Consider the following 21,741-nt stretch of genomic DNA (forward strand, 5'->3'; position numbering starts at 1 on the left):
ATGTAAATGACCTAATGCATCAATCAAACATAACTGCAAAATCAATTTCAGAGGAGAGCAAACCAAAACCTGAGGGTGAGATCAGTGAAGAACTGTGTTCCTCAGCACTGGATATTATAATGACAAAACAGAAGGTGATGGGTCTGACATTGGTTAATCTACTCAGCTAGGATTACAGGACACGAGAAAGCTTCCTAACTTAAAAGAGAAGCCAAAGTATATACATGTGTGTTCATTTGCACGTGTGAATGTTTGAATGTATGAAGAGATACAGGAAGATCAATGAAGAATTTTTGCCACTAGTTCATCAATTTAAAACCCAGATAACCCCATCTGATTCTTTTCGTTCTTATGTTTCTATTAAGAAGAGATTACTAAGAAACAGTATAGTCCATTCACAAAACACTACAGGCTTCACAAACCAGGGCAAGTTTTCATTTTCTGAGCCAAGCTACTGAATTAAAAGTATACTTACTGAAATATGTTTATGTACATATCCACATCCCTCATATCCGCTTGCAACCAATCTTTTTTAAATCCAAGGACAAGTGTGTTTGGCTTCATACGCCCAAGACCAGCAGCCTAAAATACAGTAAAAATACAACATTAAAGATATACTGTTCAGCAAAATATTTTTTAAAGGATCAAAACCTCCAAATGGACAGGCTATAAACATTTTTAAACTGTGCATCCTTATTAGCAAAGATTCTTGAGCATCTAATACATGCATGTTTTTATATTATATATACTACATTACATGTACTAAACACATTTAGTCACACATTTATGTTGTGTCATTATGTTAGTCATTACATGACTAAACATAAAAATTGAAGATAAACACTTTAAAAATTCTAAATGAATTTTTATACTCGTATGATTTACTAATTTTCATAATTTTAGTAAGAAGAAGATAATAGAATATATCTAATCTTTCATAAAAATCATAATGATACAGTGGTATTCTTCAGTATGTATTGTGATAGCTATTAAAACCGAGAAGCAAAAGAGCAAATGGAAGACAAGTATTATTGGTTGCAGTTCTGAATTACATCAACATTAAATTTGACTTCATTCTACCAACCATGTGCAAATTTCTCCTGAAAAGTGGTTAATTTCCTTCCTCAGTTTTCCATTTTTTTTGTGCAACTTCATTATGAATTGGAATTCAATATGCTTAACATATCCCCAAATCCAATGAATCTCTTCTAAGACAGTAAAGCACACTCATTTTTGAACCCCATTATTTACAAAGCCCTCTCAATGCCCCAAAGAAAAATTCTATAACCACCAAAGCAGTAATTACCCATTTCTTGTCTCCCTCCAGGTCCTGTTGACATTTAATATACTTCTGCTACTTGAATTTGCTTAACCTCGATGTTTCATGTAAGTATAATCATACAGTGTTCGTCCCTTGTGACTGGCTTATTTTATTTAGCATCATGTCTTTCAGGTTCATAGGCATTACAGCATGTATCAGAACTACATTCCTTTCTGTGGCTGAATGGTATTCCACTGTTTGTAAATACCACATTTTGTTTATTCATTTATCTGTTGATGGGAAACCTGCACTGTTTCTACCTTTTGGCTCCTGTGAGAAACGCTAAGAACACTGGCATACAAAAATAAGAATCTCTGTAATGCCCTGCACCAATTTCTTTGTGTATATGTATGTCAAGGAGTAGAATTGCTGGTCATATGTGGATTCCACATTTTGCTTTCTGAGGAACCACTGAACTGTTTCCCAGAGCATATTATGTTCCCATCAGCAATGCACAGGGCTCAATTTCTACACATCCTTAGCAACACTTTTTATTTTTTGGTTTTGGGTTTTTTTTTTTTTTTTAGGGTAGGGCGGGGTTGTTTTAAATTATACATATCCTAGGAGTGAAAGAGTATCTCATTGTGATTTTGATATGCGTTTTCCTAATGATTAATGATATTGAGCATCTTTTCATGTGCTTATTAGCTATCTTAAGATCCTCCTTGGAGAAACATTTACTCTCTTGCCAATTTTGAACTGGGTTGTCTGTCTTTTTCTCCGTTTTAGGAGTTCTATATATTCTGGATATTAAACTTGATCAGATGCATGATTTACAAATATTTTCTTCCATTCTGTAAGTTGTCTTTTCACTTTTTTGATGATGTCCTTTGATGCATAAAAGTTTTTAATTTTGATGATGTCCAGTTTACCTACTTTTTTCCTTTATTGTTCATGCTTTTGGTGGCATATCTAAGACTCCACTGCCATATCTAAGGTCAGGAAAGTTTACCTTTATGTTTTCTTCTAAGACTTTTATGGTTTTAGCTCCTATATTGCTGATATATTTGGAGTCAATTTTTGTGCATGATGTGAGGTGACTTTTTTTTTATTTTTTAAGGAAGCTCTACTCCCAATGTGTGGGCTCAAACTCATGACCCAGAGATCAAAAGCAACATGTTGTACTGACTGAGCCACGCACCCCCACAGACAAGTTTTTAAACATGACATACATAAATCATATTTTGCAGATTAACTTAATTCAAATATTTATTAATGGCTGACCATGGGCTACACACTGTCCTAAGGACTTGGGATAATTAGAAATATTCCTAAGCATATAAAGCTTAAATTCATTCTCAAAACATTCTCACTATGTACATGTTTCTTTCAAAAAATAAGATTTTTTTTTCCCCACTCAATATTGAAAACAACTCTTTGCCTTGAAGGGACAGTTAAAAAAAAAATATATATATATATATATTTTACAATTATTAGGTATCAAGATGGCCACTAATCACAAAGTTTTTTTATTTTTTTGTAAAAGAAAAGCAAGAAACATCTTTAAGTTTTAGAGCTTTTTAAAGAGCTAAGCCACAAGAATACCAGTAACTTCATGATGGTACATCACAAACTTCTGTCACCATCTTATAATTAAAAAGTTTTATAAATTGTATAAAATTAACAATAACATCCTGCTGCACTTTGTGCTGTTTTAACTTCATTATTTCAATAACTTTGCCTTGAATGACTGAGCAAAGAAATTTCAAATGTACCACTCATCCCTAAATCCTTTGTAAATTCTAATCAAAGTGGCTATTCAGTCAGAAGTAATGTTTTCAGTTTCCATAAAACATCATGTGTTTTAAAGAATAATTTATTACTGAAAATATATCTTTTCTGGAACAGATTTCTCTAATGGTTCATAAAAAAATCAGTTTTTCATGAAATTTCATAATTGAAACCTATTAGGCAAAATGCAATCCTTTGAAGCTTATCTCTAGTTTCTTTCTTTTCATTTGGGGGGGGGTGTTCCAAATTACTTTATTTGAAGGAATAGTACAAATGAAAGAAGTAGATGTTTTGGTACAACTTATAGAAAAGGTAAAGGTAACCCCAACATGCATGCACTGCCTCAGTGACCAGGAAAGTCACCCTTATGGCTATGGGAAGACAGCCTTAAGGCTTAGCTCTCACTATCACTGTTTCCCAAGGTATGCTTGTCAAAGAGATCTCTGCCATGCCAGATTCGGGAGCCTCCATCTTGTGCAGGTTGGTTATGTGGTCACCCAATTCTTTGATGGATTTCACCTGCTCGTTCAGGTAATGAGTCTCAATGAAGTCACACAAGTGGGGGTCATTTTTATCAGTGGCCAGTTTGTGCAGTTCCAGCAGTGACGGATTCACGCTCTTTTCCAAGTGTAATGCACACTCCATTGCATTCAGCCTGTTCTGCCAATCGTCACGGTCTGGTGACTTCCTTTCCTGAAAGAAGATTCGACCACCTCCCACCTCATTGGTTCTGCAGCTTCATCAGTTTCTCAGTATGTTCCCTCTCCTCAGGGGATTAGTGAAGAAAATATTTGGCAAAGTTCTTCAAAGCATCATCACGACAAAGTAGTAAGACATGGACAAGTAGACATAGGATGCGCAGAGCTCCAGGTTGATCTTGCGGTTGATGGTGGCCTCTGAGTCCTCCTGGTGGTAGTTTCTGGTGCACCTGTGAGGGGAACGTGGTCGTCATGGCTGCAGCTGAGGAGAGGCAGCTGCGGCACGGCGGTGGCAGCGGCCTTGGAGTGGTCCGAGAGCGTTGTGTGGAGACAGCAGAGGGCTGGCTCTGAGCGGCAGGCCCGGGTAGGGGCAACGAGCACTGGGTTCTGTCCAAGCACTGTTGCAGCAGGAAACCTTGGCGACTCTCAGTGGAGACTGTCATCTCTAGTTTCAAATATTACTGTGTTATTTGTTTCTATGAAACGTTAGCAATATTTTCTGTGCATCTTTCACCAGAATTTGCTGATGAGTAATGTATTTTGTTATATTTTTTCTTAGCATTAACATAAGTGTTTTTAATGCAACAGAAAGAACCACTTACTTCCACAATGGTACAAAGCTTTCATTTTTGCCTTTCAGTGTTAAGTAAAAACATTTCCAAATATTATGGTTATCTATTTCAGTGCAGTTATGGGCTGCTGTGTGATATATTATTTTCAAAATCAATGAAAAATGGCCACCTGGATGGATCAGTCATTGAGTGTCTGCCTTCAGCTCAGGGTGTGATCCTGGGGTCCTGGGATGGAATCTTGCATCAAGTTCCCCTGCAGGGAACTTTACTTCTCCATCTGCCCCTGGTCTCTGCCTCTCTCTGTCTCTCATAAATAAATAAAATCTTAAAAAAAAAAAAAAAAAGTATCTACGGAAAAAAAAAAAAAAACTTGTAGTATTTTGGCTCCATGTCCTGGATGGTTAAAATGTTCAGCTAATAGTTATGATGGCTAAAATTAGTCATTATCTCATGATTCAGTATCTATTTAGGACTTGGCTATCTGATCTGGACATAATTTATATTTCAAATATTCTTATTGTCAATGTTAAATTATTTTGATCTACTTATTTTAGAATAGTTTAAAGGAAATTACTGTTTACCTCAAAATGTAGCTGATGAGGGGGAAAGCTGCCAGAAACTCTCAGCATATATTACAGAGTATAACTTTAGGCTATTTTGTTCCAGAAAAAGGTAGTCATATTTATAATGAGACTCTGAGTGAGATCCACTTGATTTATAGGCCATCATAATGTAATTTATAATCTGATAATCTGAAATTAATTTAGTAAGAACAGTGAGTTTTTGCTCTTTGAAATGAAGGATTAAAATTGGACAATTAAGTGGCTCTTGCCATTAATAAAAAAAAAAAAGTAAAGAAAATAAAAAACCAAATATATAAACAAGTCAGCATTGCTAATATGTCACTGCCAAAGGGCTCCTTAAACAAGCTACTGGTAATAGACATACAGGCATTTGCCACTTTATGTAACAAATTTCCAGAAGGTACAAAGGAAAGAGAAATACTTCCAGTGGCAATTTACACTAAGATGTCAGTGATTGATTCTATTTGTAAATTTATTTTACACAGACAGCTGTCTGCAATCTAGCAATTGCAATCTAGCAATCTAGTAGAATCTATGCCCCACACTGCTGAAATTGTCAGGACCCACTGGAGTAAGCATATTAGGTAGAGGAGGAGGATGGTGAGGATAATGGACCCTAACTCTCAACAATATCGTTTTTATAACAGAAATCCTTAATGGCAGAGGTCCTCAAAATATAGCTGCTAGATCACACCAGGAGCAGCAGCACCTTTAAAGTTTCAGAACTGCAAATCCCTCAAACTGACTCCAGACCTACTCAATCATTCCAAAGGTGGAACGCAGTGGTCTGTTTTAACAAGTTCACCAGATGATTCTGATGCACACTGAAGTTTAGGAACCACCGCTCTAAGGAAGTATTTTCCTTCATTTCCTATATAATATTCATTAAATACATAATAAAGAAATATTATAGAAATGCTTCTATAAATTGTACTAAAGCAAATATTATTTACCCATTAGAAATAACATTATGACCAGAAGTAGAATTTTACTTGAAATAATAAGAATTTTGCATAAAAAAGTGAATAATCATGTAACCACTATCTAAAGAAAATAGACATTTCAAAAACCCTATGTTTCCTTCTCATGTTCTCTTTGTATTTGTACTACATAATCCATTATTTAGGCATACATATATATACATTTTTAATTTATATATATTTAAAATTTTATGGCATCTCCATATTGTCCTTATCATTTTAGCTTGCTACTTTTCCTTCATACTGTTTTTGAGGTTTATCCTTGTTGCTACGTAGAATTTCCTTTTATCACGCAGAATTCCACTGTATGATTATACTATGATCTTTAAAACTTTAATCGATGGTTATTAAAGTTACTTCCCGTTCTTTGTCACCACTACAAGTAATGCTGCTCTGCAGTTTCATATTACTTTCTCTACACGTGTAAAAGTTTCTTTAAGGTACATACATAAGAATAGGATGTCCTAGAACACCCACACTTTCAAATTTGCAGGACACTGCCAGGTTGCTGGACCAAAGTGGTTGTCCCATTTAGGTTATTACAGCAGTGCAAAGATTTCCAAGCAACTCTTACTGTTCTTAATACTTGAAAGTGGCAGACCAAACTCTGGTCAGTCTAATGAGTATGAAATAAATGTGTATGGTGGTTTTGATTTTACTTTTGCCCTTTATGCTTCCTCTTCTTTTCCTATATTTTTGCTCCTTTCTTTCCTCTTACTGATTTCTTTACATACTCTGAGCTGTATTCTTTCGCTAGTAACATGTTGTCTCTTTCTGGCCTACAGTGTCTTTTGTTTTCGTGTTTTTTTCAGAAGCACAACATTCTAAATTTTAACTAAAGAATAATCTCTTCTTCTTAGTTCAACTTTCTTGGGTCTCATTTTAAAAAATCCTTCCCTAACCAAAGTCATAAAATTATTCTGTATTTTCTTTTTTATAGTTTAAAAATTTGCCTTTCATGTTTGAGTCCTGAATCCATCTGGAAGTAGTTTTTGTGTAGTCTTTGTAAGGATCTATTATATATTTTTTTCACACAGATAATTAATTGGCCCATACCATCCTCTTAATGCTACCTCTATCATATATTAAATTTCCTATATGAGTGGCTCTATTTCTCCTCTGTTTTATTCCATTAACCTAATTACCACTACTTCAATACCACTATGTCTTAATTATAGTAGTTTACAATAAGGGCTTCTATCTGCCCAAAAAAGCCTACTTCCACCCCTTACTATTTCTGAGGATCACCTAAGATATTCTTATCCTTGTGCTTGTCAAGTTTGAAAAACGTGAAACATGAAAACAGAATGGGCACAGATGATAGCACTCTGAGCCTCCCACTTCTGCTTCAACAAAGCAGGTCCACAATTAGCACAGTGACTGGGATTCTAGTTAAGCTTTCTTTTGAAGAAAGGAGTTCCTATAAAAATAGATGTCAAACACTATCTCAACCCATTTATTTCTTCCCACAACCTTTAGGGCTGATTGAGAAAATTTTGGAGAAGTTGAGTAACTTGCTCAGCAAAACTTCATAATGAGGAAGTGGCAGGGCTAGCATTTAAGTTCAAGACTAATTCCAAATCCCATGTGACTATTGTGTCATACACAAAACTGAAAGTGAAGTCTTAGTAAATAAGTAGAAATACAGAAAGGAACTAGAATTTTTCAAGAATCAAATAAGGCCTGCCATTACTTACCACTTACAAAAAACCTCAGTGAGGTATAGCAGAAAATGAAGGGGAAATATCTTAGAGAAATAGGTTAAGATAATTTCCAGATAGGTTCTCACCTGTTAGCCAACAGCACATCATTTTCTCTTTAGTTGCTTAAGCTCTCAAATTACATGTTAGTGGTAATAAATATATCTTAAAAGATATGTCATTTCTATTAATATGAAGAATGACACCTAGAATGGCTTACACAAAACTCAAATTTTGTTACATGAAAGGTCTAACATATTTACCTGCATCAAATACTGGGCACCTTCTCTCAAATCATCTGCATGTACTGGAGCATAAAAAGCTTTCATCTTGTTTTTGATAAGCCACCGTTGATATTTGGCTTGATCAATAGACATCTCTTTCATGGCTTGTCTTCGAGGGCCCTTTTGGATAAAAATATGAATAATGCCTTTGACTAAAAGATAATGTACTCCCCATTTATGGAAATCACCCTGTTGCACGAGCTTCAACAAGTGCTTCAACCTTGGGGATGAGAGAGAAGTATGACATTTCATTTTCAGGTCAATGAGTTCTTTCCAGTGTTAAAGATTATGACAAGATATGGTTGATGGAACCATTAAGGCCCAGGGGGCAGCACTAAAAAGAGCAAGAAATACACAATGAAGTATCAATAGGAAATTTTCAATATACCAAGTAAATGGTATCAATTAGAAATTACTGAAAATGGAGATCACGTGGAGAAAGAGCGAGCCTTCTGTTTTTCTACAAAAAGTTTCCCAGCTTATTTTTCATTTGTCCCCAGTGTCTGAGTTATTAATTCTCAGGAGCCTGAAAATACCACTTGAAATGCAAGTTTGCTGTAAAATATAAATGCATTCTTTTCTTCATACTTCTGCTAAATGGTAAAGAACAGAATTAAGGAAATGAGATTTTTTCAACTTGCAATTCTATTTTGATCCTTGCAAGCAACACATGATATGTGTTATATGCAAATGTATAAAGCAAAAACCTAAAAGTAGGTTTAAAACTACACTTTAATTGTTCATGAAAAAGTAAAGGAAAATTACAATTTGTTTTTCCTGGTAGGAAAATTGTCCCACTTGTAATTTCTTATGGTCAAAACTCCAACTTGAACTGATCAACTTGGAGACAAACTGAAAAACTCCACAGGTCCTAATGGGGGGCCTGGGGCCAGTGTCTCCATCTTCTCCACCAGACATGGCTTTGCCTTTGCTACTTCCAAGCAGAAGAGCAACTCTAGCAGGAGCTGAGACACAGGGCATCCAACACACACTTCTAACAAGATGAACAAAACAGTTTGGAACAAAAACTGATCCGACAAATACTCCCAATTTCTCAGGTAGAACAGGTGACCCATCATCTAGCAATTCTTTTCAATAGCCAGGATGGCTAAAAACAGAAAACTGCTTTTGTTTGAAAAGTTTACCACTATTTTTTATAATGTTAGTACTCATGGTTAAAACATAAGTGAACAGGTAATTAGCAGTGTTTGAACTTGGAACTTCAGTATTCACTCTGCTCTTCTCATATATAGGGTACTAGATATTTACCATGATTTAGCTACCTCCTCCAAACTCTTTTTTCTTCTTGTAGTAAAAGTTTCCAGTGTGCTCAGAACATTATGAAAAATATTAGTAAGAAAATACACATACTGTATTTCATTTAGACTCTTTAGTTATCAAGAAGCTTTTCTTGGACAAACCACTTTATAAGAGAAGAATAGTTTGGTAAAATCTCATATAAATAAGAAAAACAAATTCTAAATTATAAAATCTTTTCTAAAATGAGTTTTTGAGAGAGTTTAGAGGCAAAGATAGTTTGAAGAAAATAACTAACTTCAAAAAAACCCCCAAACTCAACAGATTTATCTTGTCAAATTGTTTTAGACCAGGAAAGCACAAGTTACAAATTATATACACAGAGCAAAAAAATGTTTTAATATAAAAAACAATACAAAACACTTACCATATGTACATGACTACAGATCATCAAACCAACATTTTTTGTGAAATCATGAACAAGATGAAGTAAAGCTGGGCGTGAGTTTGGAGCACCTGTCATAACAAGACACTGTGGCCTAATTTAAGATTAAAAAATAAAACAAAATTAGAGAAATTTAGATTTTTGAAATTTAGATTTTTGAAACATGGACATGTTTTTAAGTTGCTTCTCTTCAGAATATATTACCATACTAGAATCTCCTTTATGCAACTGTCCTCAACACAAAGGCCACGGCATTCTCAAAAGAAAAGGAATTTTAACCAGGGTTTCTCTGTACATGAGAAATTCGGAAACAAAAACTTGGAGCAGGTATCATGCCAATTGTCCTTCTAAAATTATAAGTAATATGATATATCAAGATTCTGGTAGGTATTACAGGAAGAAATGACCATGCTAGCTAAAATATATGTAACAACTTTTCATCTTCTAAAAGTAATAAAAATCGCAGTTCTTTCACGGGAGCTCACAAAACTTCCTAAGAGCATGGTCTTCCCTTCATGTACAAAACAGATCACCTTCCTTGTTAGCTTGATCGCATCACAGTGATTGTTACTTCATAATATCAGCCCTCTCTAATCTAGCCTAATTTTAATGACAATTGTCATATCAGTAAATCACCAGTGTTGATTTGAAGGTTTCTATTTGAAGTAAAAGTTTTAATTCTAATTACAGTGAAAATCAAAATTAAATTCAATGGCCTCTGTAGACACAAAACAGTGGCATGACTTCCACATATTCTTAACTCTTGGTTTTAGCTGACTAGAAATGGAAATCAATGTTGTTTTATGAAAAAAATACTCGAGTATCCATTTTATAAGTTTAAATATTAGAAAAAATTCTTTAAAACATAATTATAACAAATTTTAACAAAAAGTAAATAAACGAAAATTTCTGACTTAAACACTTAAGTGTTTAAACTACCTAACTACCCTACTTAAACGTTAGGGTAGTTCCTAACCTCACAAAATAAGCATGAAAACTTGAATAAAGACTATAAAGAACAGAACAAAATAAAAACTAACCTATTCAGAATTTTGGAAAGCTATCTGAAAAACCAATCCTGTCTGGAAGAATGGCTTTGGGGGAATCAAACATGATACCATCCTCTGTGACCCAGACTGCCTGGTCTCCCCAGTCTGAGCTGTAGCAGGTTAATTAGCTTCCCACCTAGAAGTTACCAAAGTCCTAGTCTTTTTAGTAGCTTACAGTTGATCCTTTGAGTGACTTACAGTTCACTTCCTCTAAAAAGGAAGCCGGCTACCCTTTACACTTTGTTTCCCTTTCCTGTAAGCTATTCCATTTTCTGCGGCGATGACTTTCTAACACAAAAACAACTCCTAAGAAATGACAAACTGACAAGATACAAGGAACACGGGACCTGAATCACCAAGTGCAGCAATCTGCCACAAACCATCCGTCTCTTGACTATCTTGACTATCATGTAACAGTGATGTCTGTCTTGTATAGCCACTGTATATTTCAGCTTTTTTAATGGTAGTTTAACCAATGCTCTAACATAACCCAGCACTATAGTTAAATAACTAGTTGTATGTCAAAAAAGTATAATATAAAATATATTAGAGATGACAATGAGTAACAACGACAGAGTGTAAACATCTGCCTTCATTTAAACTCCTTCCTCAAAAAACTCCATTGTTTAATAGGATTTTTAAGGCATAAAACACACAAAAAATATGAACAGGAGAAAACACAGTAGTATGGAAATACTGAAAGCTAAAAAGCAGATGGAAGAACAAGAAAGGATATGACAAATCAGGAAGAGGCCAAATCCTAAAGCCTGTAAAAAAGTTGTGAAGCTACCTGAGTTTGGACCTAAAAAAAAAAATCACCAAGATGCATACATTAGACATCGTAGGAGCCTCTGGAAGTGGCAGGGACAATGTATTAAAGAAGTCAAAGTAAGAAACACTGGTTTAAACTCTGCCAAATTATTTCCATAACTATGGTGAACAAGTATCTCTGTCCTTCCCCAATTCTGTTAGGCCAGGGCTTATTTGCTAAATAGAGCCTCAAAACCACAATGAGATATATCACATTATAATATTCAGAATGGCTAGTACCACAAAGACAAAAATAAATGCCACTGAGGATGTGGAGAAAAGGGAACCCTCATGCACCGGTGTCTGGGATGTAAAGTGGTGCAGCCACTAACGAGAGAAGTACCATAGGATCCCAGTAATTCCACTGTTGGGTATTTACTTGAAGAAAATGAAAACGCTAACTGGGAAAGATATGTGCACCCATATGTTTATTGCAGTGTTGTTTAGAAGAGACAAGATATGGAAGAAACTCAAGTGTCCAGTGATAGATAAATGAATGAAGAATATGTGGTACATTTAGCCACACACACACACACACACACACACACAAAAGAAATCTTGCCATTTACAACATGAATGAACCTAGAGGGCATTATACTAAGGAAGACATGCCAAACAAAGACAAATACCATATGATTTCACTTACATGGGGAGTCTAAAAAACAAAAAACGAACACCAACAAAGGGAGAAAAAAACTCACAAATATCGAGAACAGACTAGTACAACAACAAAGACAGAAATAGACTCATAAATACAAACTGATGGTCACCAAAGGGAAGGGTATTGGGGAGATGTGCAAAATGAGCAAAATGGATTAAGAGGTACAAACTTCCAGTAATAAATCTTTGGGATAAAAAGTACAGTACTGGGTAGAGCTACTACTGTAATACACTTATCTTGGTGAGCATTATGTCATGTAAATAATTGTTAAATCACTATGCAGTATACCTTAAACTAATTTAGATTTTTAAAAATGTTTTAATTTATTAAATTTTTAAAGTAAGCTCTACAGCCAACATGGGGCTTCAACTCATGACCCTGAGATCATGCTCTACCCACTGAGCCAGGCATGTGACTATAAAACTAATTTAGTATTATATGTCAATTATACTTCAATTAAAAACATTTTTTTAATAAAAAAAAAAAGGCCTTTGGTTTGTGAGACACCAGCAACACTTAAGGATAGAAGTAGCTACTTTAATCAGGGGAAGAATGAAGAAAACATTTACACACTAAATCCTGAGACAGCCTGAACTTGTTTCCCACGTGACTCCTAGAACTCTGAGAGCCAGGACTTTTATCAACAAGCAGAATATTAACACATTCTTTTCTGGGCAATCTAGTTACATCAAAAAAAGAAGTCTTCAAGATGACTTTAATTTCTCAAAGAACTAGTAAAACCACATGAATCTACATTAAGGGCTTCACTGACAAGCCCCACCTCCCAATGCAGTTTCCCTGTCCATGGACCATAATTACTTCAGACAAGGCTAAATCTAAGAATCCAAATGAAAGAAACAGGAAATGGACGCTTGAAAGAAAAAGAAACTATGAAGTGAATAAAACAACATCTTTCACTAAGTTTGGTGAAGAGTGAGATGGTGATATACATGAAGTTAATTAAAAAAAAAAAAAAAGAAAAAATTGGCTCCAGAGAAAACAAGAAAGCTGTACAGGAAAGAAAAAGCAATCATAATTTACTACACAGCTCAGCTCTGAATCATTTTAAAAAGTCCTAAAAATACAAATACCAAATGCAACCTAATCAAAATAATGGCATAAAAGTATACTGTGAGGATGGAATAAAGGGAAGGGTGCATGTGTATGTCACATGTGGATGAAGGACATCAACAGACAAGGCCTAAAATGAAAAATCGAAAATATAGCAAAATCAGCTATGATGTTTGGGAATATTAAGTAACTAAATGAATCAGCTAAGAGTTGAAAATGGTTGCCTGTGGTATGTCACAAACAGGGACAGAAGGTGGGCAACTAGAGGTTTGACAAATCCAAGTTTTTCCTCTCTCAACTATGTTTATGTGTAATTCTGATAGAATTAAAAAGCCATTTTGGAATAAAATATATCTTTTTAAAGTTCCCATTACTATAACAAAGCAAAGCAAAAGGCTTTTATTGATGGCAAATTAACTCTGACTCTTGGTCATACTCTCAGTTCTGGGACACAATTTTTTACACAAAGGACTGATTTCTAGTTTCTGCCATACTTGGCATCAACTATTCAAAATGTGCTGAAATTAAAGTTTTTCACTCAAAACTCTCATTCCTTTTTGTTTTCCCAATTTCTTTTTACCCCAAAGCTGAAGATCTGTGGTCTTTGGGAATTTTTCATTCTAGAAAAAAAGGGAGCTGAGAGGGAGGTGCGGGATCCAAAAAAGTAACAGAAGAATACATAAAGAATTTCTTACTGGGAGAAAATTGGTAGAGCAACTCTTCTCTGTTGCTTATTCACTCCATAGGATTTTTTAAAACAACATCTCTCCTTTTGGTTTACTGACAGACATGGGATATATTTCTTTATTATGCAGAATGAGAGGTGATTATTTATGACTATAGAAAGTCACCTGCTTAGAGCCACGCTTAACTGAACAGTATGAGGAAGACTGCTTAATGATCAATTTAAAAAAAAAATGACAAGCCTACATTAAGCTAAGTATAAATAACAATCTAAAATTTCTAAGAACATATATAGGAAAATAATAACATTTCTTCATGATTGTATCATTCCTTCATGATACAAGGATGTATCAATAGTGCCTTAATAACTGAATTTCATCAACTATGTTGATGTTAAATGTTAATTTAAGGAATATGTTAAATTAAGGAATAGTTTTTAAATGGATTAATAAACTAATATAAAATATAAAGCCATTTACTGAGGAAAAAAGTATAAGTACTCTTTTAAGACACCGACTCTTTACCACTAAAACTGGTTTCTAGTCAGTCACTAGTGGAAAAAAAAGCAACTCACATGAAAATATTTAGTGCCTTATTAAAATTATAAAATAAGGTACGTCAAAACTCCTTAAGAAGTTAACACTTAGAAAAAAAAAAAAAGAAGTTAACACTTAGTAGTTATATAGTACTAAGAAAATTTTGATGGCCACAAGGGGAAGAAACTGTTCATTTTATGAGAGCTGACATTTAAAAGCCTTCAAATGAGACTAACACTTTCACTTTCATAACATTTTTCTAAGTTAGATCATTCACCTCTTTGTCAATTTCTGATAAGTAACAAATCTCATCCCTGTTTTTGAATAAATGGCCCAAAGTCCAACCAAAACAAACAAACAAAAGCAATATTCTATGCTTTCAGGAAACTTCTCATGAAATAACACATGAAAATGTTACTGAATGGTAAGTAAAGAACTGACGGCCACCTAGGACAAATGTTCCTATATTACCTTACTGCTTACCTAAAGTTTTTCACATGGTCTTCCACTCCTGAAAGACGAATCGAATGCTGCAGTGCATTTAGATAAGTCAAAGCTTGTGTAGAGGATCCCCAGTTGACATCTGTGAGAAGAGAGTATTTATGCAGCAACACATCAAAATTTTTGCTGTACTTTTGATTTGTTGATTAGCCAATAATCAATTTGATACAGAGTAGTAAACAGTGCTTTCATATTTTAAAAAATCAATTCTAAAATAAACCAATGTACTCAGAACTTTCAATAGTTCAAGTCCATAGCACAACGCTATGATAATGCTAATTTGAAATGTAATTTCTTTTAAAGTAAAATTTTGAAAAAACTAAGGTGACAGGGCTGCAGACCTGACATACATGCAACTTAAAAGTATTCCACAAATAATTTTAAAATTATTGTTTATATAGCCAGTGGCCTAATGGAAAAGAGGCAGATTCCTGACTGAAAGCTTTCAAAACTCTGAAAGTACCATTTATAGCACTTAACTGTTTAAGTTACCTGAACAGGCAAATTTCAATCTGTATTGAATAAACAGCCTGGACATCAAATATGATTTTTAGACATTTGTTATTTTAGAGAAATAATTGTTTCTAAGATGGTTAAAACATTACCCTCTTTGTCCATTTAATTTCTAAGGCCAGCACTCTTATCCAAAACCTCATTATGTCATATCTGGATTACGAAATGTTTCCTCAGTTTCAGATGACTACACTGCAACCACTCTTGTAATTTCTTTCTGAACTATTCTCTTGGGGCCCAACTTGTCAAATCTTTCTCACTGGTTCTTCCCTCAGAGTTAGAGGTCACAATACTACATTGGACCAATCCCAAAATAATCCAGTATCATGGTCTTATGTGGAGATACTCCCAACAGTTACTAGTGTGACACCTTCTGGGTAGTCTATTTTCCAGTTAAAATACCTTTGTCAAATCTTTCCTGCTAGTAAGATGTTGTCTTTCTAATATACTGTAAATTCCATGGTACTTACTATACAGCAGGTACTGATACTACAGTAGTAATACATAGGCTTGTTTATAAGGCTAACTGCTACTACAGAAGCTATTCCACTAAGTCTAATCCTTTCAAAGAAAAATTTAAAATATATTGTGGGCCAGCAACATGTTAATAATATAAATTTGTCATTTTTTTCTAAGTAGGATTAGTTAAATTTATGGATAAGAATGAATTCCAGAGAATAAAGCCCTGTGATAATTATTTCACTAAAACTACATGCATTTGGAAATGAAGTATTTTAGGCTTTACAAAGCATCTTTCAAGTACACAAAAAATGATGCTTAGATATGAAAAGTAACAAGGAACTTCTAGATGTTTTCTAGCTTGAAATTATAAATCTAAAAAACTACTGACCTGGTTTTTTGTAGGTAACATAAATATACAGCCCAAGGACTATCACGTATGTTAGCAATGCAGCCCACCAGTTAATAACGAACATCACTATGCAACAAAGAATTGCTCCAAGAAGTGATATCCACATGTTGTAGTATTTGAATGCAGGACGCCACCCTAACAATCACAAATAAAAGAGATACATCAAGTCACTCATATAGCTTGTCTGCTTTAGAGAATAGTACATATGTATGCACAAGATAACTTTCTTTGTGGTTGCCTTAAACATTAAGTATAAGGCTAATGTATAATAGTAAAGTCACAGAGCATTATTGAGCATAATTTAGTTTCACCATTTTTGAAGGCCATGAAGAGAGCCCATCTATTTACTTCTATTTCTTTGTTACTAGTTTCTGTATTCAATAAACTCTTCATCAAAAAAAGCTTAAGTCAACCTATCTTTGTGAATGGCAAAAACTACAAAAGATTGAAAGAAGGTTTCAAATCCAGTCCTTCATAGTGTAGTTTTATGTTCTGGATTTTAGCATGAGACATATCTATATTCTAATGAATATACAAAAAAGTTCAAACAAAATGTTCTTGAAAATTGTTAAAAGTTCAACTACTTACTAGAAAAATTAACAGTTGAGTATAGAAACTTTATCAATTAAGCTCACTCAAAACAATGCTGAAGACCATGTTTTAAAATGTTAATTCCATAGCCAAAAAACATTTTTATTTATTTTTTTAAAATATTTTATTTATTTATTCATAAGAGACCCAGAGAGAGAGGCAGACACATAGGCAGAGGGAGAAGCAGGCTCCCCATACGGAATCTGATGTGGGACTCGATCCCAGGACCCCAACCCAAGATCACAACCTGAGCCAAAGGCAGATGCTCAACCACTAAGCCACCCAGGTGCCTCCCTCCCAAAAAATATTTTTAAATTATAATTTAATATATTTTATATTTTTAAATTTAATTTCTAACAAAGTTATGAGAAAGAATCCAGAGAAATTCTGGGGACCTTCTACCTAATTTCCCTCAATGATAACATCTTGCAAAATGATACTACAATATCAAAAACAGGATACTGATATTAATACAGCCAAGATAAAGAAGAGTCCAACACGATCATCTCTTGTGCTGTCCTTTTATAGCCATATATATACTTCTAAAATTTATTCTTAAAGTTCTGAGACACTTTTAGGTCCTTAGAAGGAAAAGTACTTTTTGTTCCTTCAATTCTTTCCCTGATGTCCAACTGCTATTTTGGCTGGTTTATAATAAAAAGCCCTCAATAAAGGAACATGGAGGCACTTTTTCAATTGTTAGAGACCCTTTATAATAGAACTCTACAGAACTTACTGTATTGAAAATTTTCTTCTGGGCAGGTTAGCTATACCACAATAATGTTCTCAGAACTTAAACAGAAAGCAGCTAAATAAACAATAAAAACAGGGAAAGAAAAGCACAATAATTCTTTCACAGTGTTAGTCAGAATTTGAGATCAATGCTATCTTAAATGCTCAAAGACAAGAAATAGTACATTACTGGGAAACTTCCTGATAAAGAGATCTTTGAAGACTCACTTAATTTGACTCAACTGAAAAGGCTGACTGAGTATTAATGGGCTAACCATTCATAATACCATCTTTTAAAATGTGTTAGAGGGAGGGAGGGGCAAGATGGCGGAAGAGCAGGGTCCCCAAATCACCTGTCCCCACCAAATTACCTAGATAACCTTCAAATCATCCTGAAAATCTACGAATTCGGCTTGGGATTTAAATTTAAAGAGAGACCAGCTGGAATGCTACAGTGAGAAGAGTTCGCGCTTCTATCAAGGTAGGAAGACAGGGAAAAAGAAATAAAGAAACAAAAGGCCTCCGAGGGGGAGGGGCCCCGCGAGGAGCCGGGCTGAGGCCGGGGCGAGCGTCCCCAGGACAGGAGAGCCCCGTCCCAGAGAAGCAGGAGCTGCACCAACCTTCCCGGGTGGAAAGGGGCCCGCAGGGAGTTAGGGCAGGACCGCAGGAGGGCGGGGATGCCCTCGGGCTCCCTGGGACACTAACAGACACCTGCGCCCCAGGGAGAGTGCGCCTAGCTCTCTAAAGGGCTGCAGCGTGCACGGCTGGACCCGGGAGCAGCTGGGAGGGGCTCGGGCGACCGCTCCGCGGAGAGATGGCTGCCCCGCTGGGAGCACAAATCCAACAGCGCAGGCCCGGGAGCACAGGGCGCCGGGGACACAGCCCAGGATCCGGCCTCCCCCTGGGACAGGCAGAGGCCGGGAGGGCCCACCCAGGACAACAAGGACGCTCCAGCGGGAGCTGAGCAGATCAGCGGCCCCGCCCCCGGAGCATCCAGGCCCCTGCAGACGGAGAGCTCTGGAGTTACTGCGGGAGCTGAATCCAGGGCTCTGGAGCTGGCAGCCGCCACTGGGGTTGTTCCTCCAGGGGCCTCACGGGGTAAACAACCCCCACTGAGCCCTGCACCAGGCAGGGGGCAGAGCAGCTCCCCAAAGTGATAACACCTGAAAATCAGCACAACAGGCCCCTCCCCCAGAAGACCAGCTAGACGGACAAGTTGCAGGGGAAGTCAAGGGACTTAAAGTCTACAGAATCAGAAGATACTCCCCCGTGTTTTTTTTGTTGATGTTGTTTGTTTGTTTGTTTGTTTTTGCTTTTTGATTTGTTTGCTTCCCCCACCCTTTTTTTCCCTCTTTTTCTTTTTTTCTTCCTTTTTTTCTTTTTTTCTTTTTATCTTTTCTTTCCTTCTTTCTTCTCCTCTCTTTTTCTCCTTTTCCCAATACAACTTGTTTTTGGCCACTCTGCACTGAGCAAAATGACTAGAAGGAAAACCTCACCTCAAAAGAAAGAATCAGAAACAGCCCTCTCTCCCACAGAGTTACAAAATCTGGATTACAATTCACTGTCAGAAAGCCAATTCAGAAGCACTATTATACAGCTACTGGTGGCTCTAGAAAAAAGCATAAAGGACTCAAGAGACTTCATGACTGCAGAATTTAGATCCAATCAGGCAGAAATTAAAAATCAATTGAATGAGATGCAATCCAAACTAGAAGTCCTAACGACGAGGGTTAACGAGGTGTAAGAACGAGTGAGTGACATAGAAGACAAGTTGATGGCAAAGAGGGAAACTGAGGAAAAAAGAGACAGACAATTAAAAGACCATGAAGACAGATTAAGGGAAATAAACGACAGCCTGAAGAAGAAAAACCTACGTTTAATTGGGGTTCCCGAGGGTGCCGAAAGGGACAGAGGGCCAGAATATGTATTTGAACAAATCCTAGCTGAAAACTTTCCCAATCTGGGAAGGGAAACAGGCATTCAGATCCAGGAAATAGAGAGATCCCCCCCTAAAATCAATAAAAACCGTTCAATACCTCGACATTTAATAGTGAAGCTTGCAAATTCCAAAGATAAAGAGAAGATCCTTAAAGCAGCAAGAGACAAGAAGTCCCTGACTTTTATGGGGAGGAATATTAGGGTAACAGCAGACCTCTCCACAGAAACCTGGCAGGCCAGAAAGGGCTGGCAGGATATATTCAGGGTCCTAAATGAGAAGAACATGCAACCAAGAATACTTTATCCAGCAAGGCTCTCATTCAAAATGGAAGGAGAGATAAAGAGCTTCCAAGACAGGCAGGAACTGAAAGAATATGTGACCTCCAAACCAGCTCTGCAAGAAATTTTAAGGGGGACTCTTAAAATTCCCCTTTAAGAAGAAGTTCAGTGGAACAATCCACAAAAACAAGGACTGAATAGATATCATGGTGACACTAAACTCATATCTGTCAATAGTAACTCTGAACGTGAACGGGCTTAATGACCCCATCAAAAGGCGCAGGGTTTCAGACTGGATAAAAAAGCAGGACCCATCTATTTGCTGTCTACAAGAGACTCATTTACCATTCAAATGGTCCTCAAAAGAAAGCAGGGGTAGCCATCCTTATATCAAATAAACTAAAATTTACCCCGAAGACTGTAGTGAGAGATGAAGACGGACACTATATCATACTTAAAAGGAACTATCCAACAAGAGGACTTAACAATCCTCAATATATATGCCCCGAATGTGGGAGCTGCCATACTTAAACGAATTATTAACCAAAGTGAAGAAATACTTAGATAATAATACACTTATACTTGGTGACTTCAATCTAGCTCTTTCTACCCTCGATAGGTCTTCTAAGCACAACATCTCCAAAGAAACGAGAGCTTTAAATGATACACTGGACCAGATGGATTTCACAGATATCTACAGAACTTTACATCCAAACTCAAATGAATACACATTCTTCTCAAGTGCACAAGACCTTTCTCCAGAATAAACCACATACTGGGCCACAAATCAGGTCTGAACCGATACCAAAAGATTGGGATCGTCCCCTGCATATTCTCAGACCATAATGCCTTGAAATTAGAACTAAATCACAACAAGAAGTTTGGAAGGACCTCAAACACGTGGAGGTTAAGGACCATCCTGCTAAAAGATGAAAGGGTCAACCAGGAAATTAAGGAAGGATTAAAAAGATTCATGGAAACTAATGAGAATGAAGATACAACCGTTCAAAATCTTTGGGATGCAGCAAAAGCAGTCCTAAGGGGGAAATACATCGCAATACAAGCAGCCATTCAAAAACTGGAAAGAACTCAAATACAAAAGCTAACCTTTAAAGGAGCTAGAGAAAAAATAGCAAATAGATCCTACACCCAGCAGAAGAAGAGAGTTAATTAAAGATTCGAGCAGAACTCAACGAAATCGAGACCAGAAGAACTGTGGAACAGATCAACAGAACCAGGAGTTGGTTCTTTGAAAGAATTAATAAGACAGATAAACCATTAGCCAGCCTTATTAAAAAGAAGAGAGAGAAGACTCAAGTTAATAAAATCGTGAATGAGAAAGGAGGGATCACTACCAACACCAAGGAAATACAAACGATTTTAAAAACATATCATGAACAGCTATACGCCAATAAATTAGGCAATCTAGAAAAAATGGACGCATTCCTGGAAAGCCACAAACTACCAAAACTGGAACAGGAAGAAATAGAAAACCTGAACAGGCCAATAACCAGGGAGGAAATTGAAGCAGTCATCAAAAACCTCCCAAGACACAAGAGTCCAGGGCCAGATGGCTTCCCAGGGAATTCTATCAAACGTTTAAAGAAGAAACCATACCTATTCTACTAAAGCTGTTTGGAAAGATAGAAAGAGATGGAGTACTTCCAAATTCGTTCTATGAGGCCAGCATCACCTTAATTCCAAAACCAGACAAAGACCCCACCAAAAAGGAGAATTACAGACCAATATCTCTGATGAACATGGATGCAAAAATTCTCAACAAGATACTAGCCAATAGGATCCAACAGTACATTAAGAAAATTATTCACCATGACCAAGTAGGATTTATCCCCGGGACACAAGGCTGGTTCAACACTCGTAAAACAATCAATGTGATTCATCATATCAGCAAGAGAAAAACCAAGAACCATGT

General features: G+C 36.1%; 1 protein-coding gene and 1 pseudogene across 2 annotated transcripts in view; both read right to left on the reverse strand.

Moving 5' to 3' along the window:
- Nucleotides 1-21,741, reverse strand: part of SLC12A2 (solute carrier family 12 member 2) — a 112,252-nt gene that overhangs the window by 20,433 nt on the left and 70,078 nt on the right. For both annotated transcript variants that reach the window (XM_055302082.1, XM_055302081.1), the window contains exons 14-18: nucleotides 16,248-16,403; nucleotides 14,867-14,966; nucleotides 9,555-9,666; nucleotides 7,850-7,990; nucleotides 476-582 (exon numbers count right to left, since the gene is read on the reverse strand). In XM_055302082.1, coding sequence (XP_055158057.1) covers nucleotides 476-582; nucleotides 7,850-7,990; nucleotides 9,555-9,666; nucleotides 14,867-14,966; nucleotides 16,248-16,403 — 616 coding nt within the window. The remainder of the gene's footprint in view (nucleotides 1-475; nucleotides 583-7,849; nucleotides 7,991-9,554; nucleotides 9,667-14,866; nucleotides 14,967-16,247; nucleotides 16,404-21,741) is intronic.
- On the reverse strand, nucleotides 3,447-4,193 carry LOC129494928 (ferritin heavy chain-like; annotated as a pseudogene).

The sequence above is a fragment of the Nyctereutes procyonoides genome, unplaced genomic scaffold (genome assembly GCF_905146905.1).
Source record: "Nyctereutes procyonoides isolate TBG_1078 unplaced genomic scaffold, NYPRO_anot_genome, whole genome shotgun sequence".
Classification (NCBI taxonomy): Eukaryota; Metazoa; Chordata; class Mammalia; order Carnivora; family Canidae; genus Nyctereutes; species Nyctereutes procyonoides.